Here is a 13,448-nt window from a genome sequence, read left to right as displayed (position 1 = left end):
TTTCTTATCACAGTGTAGTCCTTAATATAAGATCATATATCAGTTAAATTAGACAAATTCCTTATTTTTCTCAAATCATGACCTCTTTTGGAGGAGTCTCCTTTGTTATTTCATCTGCGAAAGTTCTGCTTTCTGACTGAGCAACACAAAAGCTGGCATGTATTTCTTACTGTTGGTTTTAGACATAGGCTAAATTTGTTGGGTCTAATCCAGGAGGCCTAGAAAACCAACCCTTTAAAAGTGAGGATTGTTTAGCCCCTAAAGAGACAACAGGTTCTAATGACAAAAGCTGACAAAAGTGGCTAGGAGATTGGGACTCAAACCATCTGCCATTCAGGCTACCAGGTATCTTCCACAGTTCCGTTCTGCCCATACCCTGCACCCCAAATCCAGCAGCACCAAAGTTCAAATAGATGCTACTTTATTTGTTGAAATATTAAGCCAATCCTGCAAAATATAAACAAGGCAGTCCTAGTGGAACATTTGATTTTATCAACTTGAGAATGCTTTTTGGAGAACATTTGATCTATTTCATTAGGCAACAAGTAAACAACAACAATAAGAACACAGATGCTTATAAATCAGTGAGGACAAACATTTCACCTTTTATCCTTGCTTCTATCCTTACCTTCTAACTTCTATAACTATTTTCAGCAAATTCAGGATGCACTACATGGTCATTGTCTACTTCTTTCAGTATGCATTTTTAGGGAAAATAACACTGTCAGTAGTGTTTCAGTGACTTCTGATACTCAGGCAAGGCACCAAATACATGATTTACAGAGATAAAAAGGTAACTGATCTTCTTCAAGTGATCTATAAATTCAAGCAACCTGCTCTTCTCTCCCTCAAAAATAGTATTTGGATTTGGGGTCTCATTTTGGCAAAAGCTGAGGGAGTTATAGAATTCGTATCAGTATATAGGACAATTCTGAAAATGCCCGATTTCTGCCCCCCAAAAATCTTAGTTCTAGAACATGGGTGTCCAAGCTTTTGGCTTGCCTGGGCTGGATTGGGTGAAGTGGAAGTGTCTTGAGCCATATATAAAATATATAATATAGTTTTATAATATAAAATCACATAATAATGTTCAAAATTGACAACCTTGTGGGCTACATATGTGGCCCTTGGGCTGTAGGTGAAACATATATGTTCTAAGTTTTCCTCTGAATTAACCTAAGCATTTTGACAATATCAAACAAAGTAAATTACCAATTCTTCCACTGCTACTCAAATTTCAAATTACTCTTGGTTTGTGTGTGTGTGTGTGTATATACATATATGTGTGTGTGTGTGTATGTATCCATCCATCCATCCATCCAAAATGGTACAATGTTATTTACATTGATCATTTGATCATTTTATTTTTTATTTAGGAAGGGAAACAAGCTTCCTTGGCTGCTGATTTTTCGATAACACAATTTAAACACATTGGTAGACTGCTGATGGTACATGGTCGAAACAGTTACAAAAGATCAGCAGCTCTAGGTCAATTTGTCATGCACAGAGGCCTTATTATTTCAACTATGCAGGTACCTATTTTTTTGTTTATATGGAAAACAATTTATAGAGCCTTTTTTCTAACTTTGATAACATCTGCTACGTTATTGTATGATGTCTAATAATCTCCATTTAACTGCTTATATTTTTCTAGGCTGTGTTTTCGTCTGTCTTCTATTTTGCATCTGTTCCTCTATATCAGGGTTTCCTAATGGTGGGGTAAGTAGCAATCACTATGGTTCAAATACTTTATTTCAAAGAGAAGTACCATATTTTTGGAGGTTTTGAAGAGGCAAATTAAAAAAAAAGTTTTTGCACTCTGCAAACCTCCCAAAAACAACCCGTTTTTCACAAAAACGGGCCTGGTTTTTTATTTCAAAAAAAGGGCATGAATAGCCCTTAGGAGACTTGTAGAGTGTTCCTGGAGGGGTGGGGGTGGGGCAAAAACAAGCAAAAAATGGCCCATTGGGGGGGGGCAAATAAAGGTCATTAAGACGTTTATAGAGTGCTCCTGGGGGCTGAGGGGGCAAAATTGAGCAAAAAACGGCCCATTTGTTGCTCATTTTTGCTCTCCCTAGCCCCCAGGAACTGTCTGAAAGCCTCCTACAAGCCTTTGGTGAAGGGGGCGGGGTTTCAGGAGGCAAAAAAATGCTGTATTCAATGTATAAGACACACCCAGATTTTCAGCCTCTTTTTTGAGGTAAAACGGTGCGTCTTATACTCTGAAAAATATGGTAGTTTATATAAAGAATATGGCTTTAAACAATATTCAACTGTTTTAAAATTGTTTTTCTCTAAGGTATGCAACCATATACACTATGTTTCCAGTCTTCTCTTTAGTGTTGGATCAAGATGTAAAACCTGAAATGGCACTATTGTATCCTGAACTTTACAAAGATCTTACCAAGGTGAGAGCATTCAAATCACACATGTAGCTGGCATTTTTGGTTTTGAACACAAACTAGAGATGATAGACAAGACAAAAAAGAACAACTCCTTATTCCTGATGAAAAGTCTGCAATGACTGGTTGGTTGGAAGGGGGGTAGTTTCATGTGTGGCCGCTTCCTGTACATGCTACACTGGGTACTAACAGTTAATTAAAAATAATTAACAACAAAAAGTATTTCAGGGGTTTACATTCTACTTTTTTCCTATCAAAGAATTTAAAGGCCAGATTCCTTCTTTGAGCACCTATTATAAATAAGTATTCACTATTTGGATTTTTTTTTTACTGCTGACTTTTAAAATAAAAGTTGGTTGTACTCTTGTTGTAATCCTGAATAAAATACTTTCCTTGGCAGAACCAACGATTGTGGTCATTCTCAAAATGCTAAACAGGCTGAATCTTTTAGTATTTGGTTAAAGAAAACTAAGGAAATACAGCAGGTATAAATTAGCCTGCAAAACTTAAAATAAATCTGGGAAAGAAGCAGCAGAAAACTTATCCACATGATTGCTAAAGCAATACATATACCAATGAAATTTCACGGTTCTAAAATTAATCCCTAAACATCAAAACCAATAAAACTTTGCTGCAAGCTTCTATACTTGTGCAGATTTAATAATCTGTGTGACTGATAAAAATTGCTTTTATTTTTGTGTATTCCCCCCCCAAAAAAAGTTCATCTTTAATCTCATGTTCCACAAACATGAACCCTTTAGTGCCTAAAATAAAATGTACTCAATCTTTTGGGTTTATTGTTATTTTGTTAAATCACTAAAATAATGTGCAGTGTCATTCAAATCTTACTTAGATTGTCATCTTACTTAGTATATTATTATATGAAGACAGATCTCAAGTGGGTTTATCTCACCCATTCTTTTAGATATGCATTCATTCATCATGACATAGTACTTTCTTAAAGGTTTGTTGAACTCTGGACTAATACACTTAATCTAGAATCATTTTAAGACTAACTTTCAACAACAAATATCTTAATTGTAGCTTATATCTTATAAAACTGGGAACATTATTTTTCATGTCCCTGGCAATGACAGTCTTGAGAAATAATTCTGAAGAAGTCAAATGTTTGCAATTCCTTTGTGTTATTTTGGGTTTCTTGCATTCTTGTATTATAATATTTGAGTTCTAAGCAACAGGGAAGATTCTTAATGGGCTAACATAAAGATTGTTTCTCCTTTTATTTAGTATGTCAGATGCCTTTTTATGCAGTTGTTAAGTAACCTACTCTTTGTTATTTCTTCTAGGGACGATCATTGTCATTTAAGACCTTCCTCATCTGGGTTTTAATCAGTATTTATCAAGGTGAAATTCTGCTTCGTATCTTTTGAACTAAAGAACAGTACTGTTTGAGTTTCACAATTACATTTTTATTTTTTCATTTTAATGTTTCATTCACATTAATTTAATAGCAGTTTAAAATATGATACTGAAATAACATAAAATCTCTTTTTAATACTCAGATAGATAATTTACATGTTTGTTTGTTTGATGCATGCCGCTTTGAGATTTTTTTAAATGATTTTTTTTAAAACTGAGTGTAGGCATGATTGGGCATTGGATGGGGTTCCCCGAGTCCACATGGATAGTTGAATATCATAAAGGTGTGTTTATGGGGTTTCTGAATTGTATTTGTATTATATAAATCCCCTTTTGAATGTATGAATGTCAGGGATATAGTCAGCAACATAATATGAGATCATGGGGGTTAAAAATATTTGACTGGACTTAATCAAATTCTAACTAACACAATGAAGAAATATTCACTTGAATTTCATATACTGCATAACAGTTTTTTCCACAGTACTCTAGGAATGTTTGTTTGATATGTTTATTAACATTTGTAGGCCGCCCTTTTCCCTGAGGGGACTCAGGGCGGCTCACATAAAATCAGGGAGGGGGAATACAAACAATGACGTAGACACATATAATAAAAGTAATAAGCAACATACATTCATCATTCGGGAGGGGCGGCTATCCTTATCCCCAGGCCTGACGGGCTAGCCAGTTCTTAAGGGCTGTGCGGAAGGCCTGGACGGTGGTGAGGGTACGAATCTCCACGGGGAGTTCGTTCCAAAGGGTCGGGGCTACTACTGAGAAGGCCCTCCTCCTTGTGGTTGCCAGCCGGCACTGGCTGGCCGATGGAATACGGAGGAGGCCCAATCTGTGAGATCTAATTGGTCGCAGGGAGGTAATTGGCAGAAGGCGGTCTCTCAAGTATCCAGATCCACTACCATGCAGGGCTTTATGGGTGACTAATAGCACCTTGAAGCGCATCCGGAGATCGACAGGTAGCCAGCGCAGCTCGCGGAGGATAGGTGTTATGTGGGTGAACCGAGGTGCACCCACAATCACTCGCGCGGCCGCGTTCTGTACTAGCTGAAGTCGCCGGATGCTCTTCAAGGGCAGCCCCATGTAGAGCACATTGCAGTATTCCAGCCTAGAGGTCACAAGGGCCCGAGTGACTGTTGTGAGCGCCTCCCGATTCAGGTAGGGTCGCAACTGGCGCACCAGGCGAACCTGGGCGAATGCCCCCCTGGTCACAGCCGTCAGGTGGTGGTCAAACGATAGCTGTGGATCCAGGAGGACTCCCAAGTTGCGGACCCTCTCTGAGGGGTATAAAATTTGACCCCCCAGCCTGAGTGATGGAATATTGGTCGAATCTTTGGGAGGGAAACACAACAGCCACTCGGTCTTTGCTGGGTTGAGCACAAGCTTGTTAACCCTCATCCAGTCCATAACGGCCTCAAGGCCTCGGTTCATCACGTCTGCCGCTTCATTGAGTTGGCACGGGGCGGACAGATACAACTGGGTATCGTCCGCATATTGATGGTATCTGATCCCGTGCCTACGGATGATCTCTCCCAGCGGTTTCATGTAGATGTTGAATAGTAGGGGGGATAAGACCGAGCCCTGAGGCACCCCATATGTTAGGGGCCTAGGGGACGATCTCTGCCCCCCCACTAACACCGACTGCGACCTGTCCGAGAGGTAGGGGGAGAACCACCGCAACACGGTGCCTCCCACTCCCACCTCCCGCAGTCGTCGCAGAAGGATACCATGGTCGATGGTATCGAAAGCCGCTGAGAGGTCAAGGAGGACCAGGATGGAGGAATGTCCTCCATCTCTGGCTCTCCAGAGATCATCGGTCAATGCGACCAAAGCAGTTTCTGTGCTGTAACCGGGTCTGAAGCCTGACTGGAAGGGGTCAAGATAGTTTGCTTCCTCCAAGGACCGTTGGAGCTGGAAGGCCACCACCTTCTCAACAACCTTCCCAAGGAAGGGAAGGTTGGAGACTGGGCGATAGTTATTAAGAACAGCTGGATCCAGAGATGGCTTCTTTAGGAGGGGTCTCACCACCGCCGCTTTCAGTGCGGCGGGGAAGTTCCCCTCCCGAAGAGAGGCGGTCACAACCGCCTGGATCCAGCCTTGTGTCACCTCACTGCTGTTAGTAACCAGCCATGAGGGACACGGGTCCAGTACGCAGGTGGAGGCACTTACAGCCCTCATGGCCTTGTCCACATCCCCGGGGGTAACATCCTGAAACTCAACCCAGAGATGTTCTACTTGATCCTCTTGTGCCTCGGCTGGAACTGCGGGGATGGAGTCCAAGTCCGACCGAAACCGAGCAATTTTGTCCGCTAAGAATTGGGCATAATCCTCAGCTCTGCCCTGCAAGGGTTCCCCCGCTTCCCTTTTATTTAATAGGGAGCGGGTTATCTTAAACAGGGCGGCTGGGCGGGACTCAGCGGACGCAACCAAGGTGGCTATGTGAGATCTTTTCGCTGCCCTGAGTGCCCTGGTGTATTCCTTGGTGCAGGTGGTTACCATTGCTCGGTTCGATTCGGACTTATCGGACCTCCATCGGTGCTCTAGGCATCTCCTCCGGCGCTTCATCTCCCGGAGTTCCTCGGTGAACCAAGGAGGTCTCCGGGATCCGCCGCCTCGGAGGGGCCGTAGTGGCGCAATCCGGTCGAGGGCCTCCGATGCTGCCGAGTGCCAAGCAGCAACCAGAGTCTCTACCGGACTGTGGGCGAAAGTATCAGGAATGACCCCAAGCTCCGTCTGGAACCTTAACGGATCCATAAGTCGCCTGGGGCGGAACCACCTGGTCGGTTCCTCCTCCCTACAGTGGGGGTTTGGTCTCCGGAAGTTGAGCCTCAGTAGGCAGTGGTCTGACCACGACAGGGGTATGATGTCGTTACCCCTCAGACCAAGGTCACAAATCCACTGCTCCGAGAGGAATACGAGGTCGAGCATGTGACCCGCCGAATGGGTTGGGCCCCGAATTACTTGGGTCAAGCCCATGGCTGTCATGGAAGCCATGAACTCCTGCGCCCCATCAGAGTTTTCACCGAGCGACGGCAAATTAAAGTCCTCCAGGACCATCAACCTAGGGAACTCAATTGCCAGCTCGGCTACCGACTCGAGGAGCGAGGGGAGGGCTGCTGCAACGCTGTTGGGAGGCAGGTACGTTAACAGCAAACCCACTTGACCCTTGAGGTCCAACTTTATCAGCAGAGACTCACACCCGACAAGCTCCGGAGCAGGGACCCTACAAGGAACTAACGACTCCCGGATAACAACGGCCACACCCCCACCCCTTCCCTGGGCTCTCGGCTGGTGCAGCACCTGAAATCCTTCTGGGCACAGTTCTACAAGGGGGACTCCTCCCTCTGGGCCCAGCCAGGTTTCAGTAATACATGCCAGGTCTGCCCTCTCGTCTAAAATTAAGTCCCGGACGAGAGGAGCTTTATGTACCACAGACCTGGCATTTAGCGACAGCAGCCTGAGTCCAGGGTCCTGATTACTTGCGCCATCTGGTCTCGGAGTGGGACTCATAGGGCCGGAAGGAGGGATCTCTGTAATGTAGCGAACCCTCCTTCCCCGGTAATGGCCTGCCCTAAAGTCCCCGCCGTATCTGCCCCTCCCTGTTACGACCGTAATATCCCGACCCTCTCCCGTGTCTCTGGTCCCCTCAACCACCCCCATGGCCCCCGCATCTCCCGGCAGGTCCTCCAAATCATACATACCCATGCACTCCCCCAGACAATCCCCACGTAAGAGTTAAAAACACAAAAATTTACAACAATATAATAATAAAAAGTGGGACATTCATTCATCTCATACGTATCTCATGCATATCCCATACAAAGAGAGAAGAAAAAGATGAAAGAAAAGAAAGAAACTAAAATAGTTGCGCAGTTGATTAAAATTTAAGGTGCGAGTTCAGATTGCTGCCATCGACTGTCCACCCGCAACCCAGGTCCAAAGTTTCCTTCTGGGGGTAAAACCAGTATAATAATGATGGTAACAGTCAGGGCTAAGAAAAACAGGATCACAGGCCCTAAATATATGGGTGAGGGAAGTCAGACAGTCAAAGTCCAGAGTGGCAGGAAACCAATGTTGGTAAAAAAGGTAGCGTTGGTAGAAAAGGCAGCGTTGGAGAAAAAGGCAGCGTTGGTGAAGGAAACAGTGCTGGAGCAGGGGGCTATGTTGCTGAAAAGAGCAATAGTAATACCAGTGGCAGCGTTGGTAAAGGGGACAGCATTGGTGAGAGGAGCAGCGCTGTTGAGGGCAGTAGCATCGCTGTAAAAGCTGAGCTAAATATGGAGGGGGGGGAGGCATCCGGAAAAGGCTCCAGCCACGGCACACACAGTCAGCCGCCCGCTTTGCCTAGTCCGAATAAAGCCCCCGTTCGAATTTCCCGGTTCCAAAAGATAGCAATAGACAGTTGACACAGTCACAGTCACTATAAGCTCCCTAGGCTCACCGAGCTGTTCACCAAGCTTCAGTACTTGTAAAGAAGGGGTTAAAAAAGATCTTATTTCAAGATCTTTGTATTGTAGCATTAGTTAAGAATATACGTTCTTTCTTTTTTAATGTATTTATTTTCATTTATCAACGAGAATAAAATACAAAACAAAAACATCCAACACTTAACAGTGAAAAAAGAAGAAAAGATTCTTTTTAAGTTCACAAATAAATGAAAGCATGTTGTTCCCCTAAAGCAGGGGTGTCAAGCTCACATTGTCACAGCATCATCACGTGACGTATCATGACTTTTTTTCTCCCATTGCTAAACCTGGGCATGGCTAGTGCATGACGCATACAGCCCACGGGCTGCAAGTTTGACACCCCTGCGCTAAAGTAACTTATTTTTACAATAGATGCTGGAATGTATCTAGTTCTTAACTTTTACAGCACTGTTCTCAAAATGATTGCAAATAGCTTTTTTTTGTGTGAAATAATCAAGTTGTAGTTGAAAGGCACATGCATGTCACACTAGTCTGTTAAGTGTATCAGTAATAAAAATGTATATGTCTGTGTTTCTTAGGTGGCATTTTGATGTATGGAGCCCTTCTGCTTTTTGAATCTGAATTTGTCCATGTTGTTGCCATTTCCTTTACGGCACTGATCCTGACTGAACTCTTGATGGTTGCTCTCACTATACGCACCTGGCACTGGTTAATGATCGTGGCTGAAATCTTCAGTCTTTGCTGCTATGTAGCTTCTCTTGCATTCCTTAATGAATATTTTGGTGAGTAGCTCCCACATGTATAATACTTAGCGGCTTTTTTTTAAAAAAAAAAAGATGCATGTTGGCAAGCCTAATAAGTGCATCTAAAATATGAAGAGTAATTTGATACAAGTTTTTTAGGAAATTCTTTTCAATAATAACTGAATTTTCTTAGCTATAGTGCTGAATTGCTATAGCTCTAGAAAATTCATTAAAAAGAAATGTATTTAATAATAAAGATCTTAAATTTTATTTCAGAGGCTTTCATACATACTAGGATCCCATCCCTTTAAGAGCTGAGTTCAGATTTCTGTTGGGCTAACATATTTTCTAACACTTAATATAGATTTTAAAAATAATGTTCATTTTTGCTATATTTTTACTATACATGCATATATCAGTCTTTAGATGCTACTAATCTCTTTCTGTCTCTAAAATCTTACTAATAATTCCTTTATGATTTTATCTTCTCTTACTTTCCTGTCCTTCTATGAATCTGTCCTTTCTTCTTGTGCCCCACTGGAGCAGGTATAGGCAGAGTGTCTTTTGGAGCTTTCTTAGGTAGGTATCATTGCTATTTCCTTAATGACAAGATGCCACTTAGAAAATCTTACCTAAAAGAAAAAGCAACTTGAAGGCGTGTTTGTGTGTGTGTGCGTGTTCCTTTTAAACTAAGGACCACAGCTGAGCCCAACATTTCCATTGCTAACCAAGAAATTTCTTAAGTGAGTTTTGCCCCATTTTACGACCTTTCCTGCCACAGTTGTTAAGTGAATCACTGCAGTTCTTTAAATTAGTAGCATGATAGTTAAGTGAATCTGGCTTCTTCTTTGACATTTCTTGTCAGAAGGTTGCAAAAGGTGATCATATGACCCTGAGATACTGCAACTGTCATAAAAACATGCCAGTTTCCAAGCATCCAAATGTTGATCATATGGGGATGCTGCAACAGTTACAACCGTGAGAAAAATGGTCATAAGTCACTTTTTTCAGTGCTGCCGCAACTTTGAATGGTCACTAAATGAATGGTTGTAATTTGAGATTACCTGTTTTGATTTAATAAAATTAAAGCCTTAAAAAAACATATACTGTATTTCTGTGATGGTTATTATGTAACAAGAAAAGTTTTCTCTATTACTCTGTTTCCCTGAACTAAGCCCTTCCCAGATAATAAGCCCAAGCAGGCTTTTGAGTGCATGCAATAAAATAAGCCCTTCCCGAAAATATTGCAACACAGTAGCAGCCATGAGGTGACCACACTCGCTGCCTTCTGCACTTCAAAAATAATAAGACCTCCCCAAAAATAAGGCCAAGCACTTATTTCGGGAGTCAAAAGAAAATAAGACCCTGCCTTTTTTTCGGGAAAACACGGTACTTTTAAAATGAAAATAAAGATGAGGAGATCGTATTCAGTCTCTGAGATACTAAACTGAACAAAAACAAAATTGCATGGATGTGTTATTTCTCATAAGTATGTTGAATACATTTCTATGGTAACATACAAGAATAACGTTTCATGAAAAAGAACTCATGAAGAGATGGACATAATTAGAACTTTATCAATTCCAAATCAATTGTTATTTAGCGAATAAATAAAATTAAAGCATTTGGTTTTGAAGAGCTGCTTCTGTTCTTTGTTGTGTTTGTCTTTGAACAATGATAGAGTTACGTTTCCAGATTTGTCTTGATGGTCGTATCATTTGGACTGCTGTCAAAACAAAGGAATGATTTAAAAAAAGCATTTTTAGAAAAGTCATGTAACAGCGAACTTGTTGTAAAGTTAATCGCGTCCTGGTATTTATTTCAAAATAAATGGTTTTGTTTTGAATCAAACTACTCTGCTACAATTCTCCATGTATTTTTCTTAGCAACACTGCCCTCTCCTCTCCTCTCCTCTCCTCCGCTTTCCTTTTCTTGATTTTGATCTATTCTCGGATTCTCTGCTAGTCTGTCATCCAAGCAAAGTATCTAACCTAAAATTTGTCACGTGTCAGTGTTACTTAATGATCTTGCCCTTCTTTTTTCCCTGTATAAATGATTTTTTTTATTTCCATAGATGTTGCCTTTATCACAACAGTGACCTTCCTATGGAAAGTGTCAGCCATCACCGTAGTAAGCTGTCTTCCACTTTATATTCTGAAGTATTTAAAACGTAAATTTTCTCCTCCAAATTATTCCAAACTTACCTCGTAAATGTGACAGAACACCTGTGTTTTTCATCAATACGACTTCCGCTAGAAATTGCTTCAAGTGTACTCATTCTACTTAAATCCGTGATAGATTAAACAAACGAGGGGAAATGATTACAAGAAATATGGAGCAAAACAGAGCACAAAGAGGATGAAGAAGATGGATACTTCTGATAAGTATTACATCAAACTTGATTGACATAACTATCGAGTACAAAAACACTTCATTTTGTATGTGGCTTTTTAACAGTTTGAGTTAACAGTGCTTCTGAATTATATAATTGCTACTGTAAAGGATTTATTCCTACTGCACTATTTTTCTGAACATGAATAGAAGACGTTGTTTCCTAGGCCTTCCCAATTTCTTTTGTAGAAATATTCCCTCCCATGTAAAGTATATCATGCCTAGAAACTGTAAAGGTCATTGTCTCTACTTGCTGCTCTATGTAACTCTGATATATGCACTGTATGAATTATGTACAGCTGTCTGTGTAGCACAGTATTTGTTTGGGATCAGTGGTCCTCTTTTTTATATATTCTCCATTACTAGCTGCATTAAAGGAATCTGAATAGCCGAGGAATCGACAGCAGCCTTTTAACTGCAAATGGAGACTGGGTTGCACAAAATACTATGAAAATAAACTTCTGTACATAATTAGATTACATCTACCATCCTGTACAGACCACTGTAAAATTAATGTTCAGCAAATGTTTTACAGGCTCCCTATCTGCTTCATAATTGTAAAACTGCACTCTAGAAGTGTCAGCACATCACCAGACTTTTCCCATATAGAGGTTGATTTTGTATGAAAAGTTCAGCAACAGTGCGTCTGCTGCAGCCTTCATTTATTTTACTGGCGGGATATACAAAAGCCATTTGGAAATGACTGGAGGTTATGCAGTGGCCATGCCTTAGAGATCAGGGCCAAACAATGAAACAGTGAACAACTATGGACACAGACATTCTCCCAGGACCTGTGCCCAGCTCCCCTCCCTGCTGATACCAAAAGAGGGCTGATTCACCTGTTTTCCTCCTGATTATTTTGGTTGATATGAATGATGGTCCCCCACATTTCAAGTGAGCATAGGCTGCACCTAGAGCTCTGAACCAGACTAGTAAATGCACATTATAATCTGTTTACTTAAGGTAACTCAGGTAAAAAAAGAATGACATGGGCATAATAGTGGTAGAAAATCTATCATCTTCCAGAATATGATTTTGTGTACTTTTGAGTTTCTACAAAACAAGAATAAAGTAAAATGACTCTCCTTGGTCAAATGTAATCTTAATAGTTGTCTAATCATATGTACTGTAATCTAGAATATTTTCCTTTCATGGTATTATTTTCTTTTTCAAAAGCTACATGTACATAGCAGCTCCATGTAACCTGGTACTTCTGAAACATAGATATAAATTAACCATGTTTCTTTACTGGGCAGTTAATGACTGCAGTTATCAAATCATTTTTGTTAGCCCGAGTCACAACAAAGCTCACTGTATTTCATTTTGTACAACCATAAACTTATACCACGGTTAATTTAAAAGGATGCTAAATTGAAACACTTCCAGAAAAAGACTGTTGTTGAACTACTTGAGTTCTGATCTCCTTTGTTTTGAAGATATTTAATAGTTAATCTTGCTTTTAAAATGTTTTGAGCCATTCTTCATTATAAAAGCAATAAAATTTCCTTTCTACCAAATGTTTTTGGAAGTTTGTCAAATAAACTGTATTTGATATCATTTATTTTATACTCTTTTTATAGCCCTTTAATGGGTTAGAGAGCAATCAGTTAATTGCAGTGCCCACTAGATGTCCCTGGGAAAGGGGGTGGGTGGGTTTGCTGGCCCATTGCTTTTTACCCTGTGCTTTAACTATTACTGGAAAAAAGGAAAGGAAGTATCCCTTGCTGTTTTGAAACCCTGATAAATAATTAGATATAAATCATTAGCTCTCAATGAACAGAATATTCAGCAATATTATTATCCAGTCTCAATATTGTCTGAATGCTTCAATGACACTGAAGTCCCATGATGGTGATGCTGTCCATTCAGTTGTGTCTGATTCAGTGGACTCTCTCTCCACATTGTCCAGTCTTCTACAGCTTCTTTCAGTTATTTTATGCTCTGGCTGGTGTTAGTTTTGAAAGTTCCTTCTTCCAAACTTTACTCGGTGTGTGTTTGTTTTTTAATTCTTCCAAGTTCCAGCTTCCTCTGTTCACTTCAACATACATTTTGGATAAAAAAGGTGAAAGAATGCAACCTTGCCGGATTCTTTC

General features: G+C 40.8%; 1 protein-coding gene across 2 annotated transcripts in view; it reads left to right on the top strand.

Annotated features, from left to right (window-relative positions):
* Positions 1-12,872, top strand: part of ATP9B (ATPase phospholipid transporting 9B (putative)) — a 147,832-nt gene extending 134,960 nt beyond the window's left edge. For both annotated transcript variants that reach the window (XM_032222525.1, XM_032222524.1), the window contains exons 24-29: positions 1,377-1,532; positions 1,655-1,719; positions 2,300-2,408; positions 3,710-3,767; positions 8,800-9,003; positions 11,039-12,872. In XM_032222525.1, coding sequence (XP_032078416.1) covers positions 1,377-1,532; positions 1,655-1,719; positions 2,300-2,408; positions 3,710-3,767; positions 8,800-9,003; positions 11,039-11,175 — 729 coding nt within the window. In that variant the 3' untranslated portion in view covers positions 11,176-12,872. The remainder of the gene's footprint in view (positions 1-1,376; positions 1,533-1,654; positions 1,720-2,299; positions 2,409-3,709; positions 3,768-8,799; positions 9,004-11,038) is intronic.
* The last annotated feature ends 576 nt before the right edge of the window (positions 12,873-13,448 follow it).

Source organism: Thamnophis elegans, chromosome 8, assembly GCF_009769535.1.
Source record: "Thamnophis elegans isolate rThaEle1 chromosome 8, rThaEle1.pri, whole genome shotgun sequence".
In the NCBI taxonomy this organism is placed as follows: domain Eukaryota; kingdom Metazoa; phylum Chordata; class Lepidosauria; order Squamata; family Colubridae; genus Thamnophis; species Thamnophis elegans.
The sequence above is the reverse complement of the archived record's forward strand: the minus strand, read 5'-3'. Positions and strand labels throughout refer to the sequence as shown.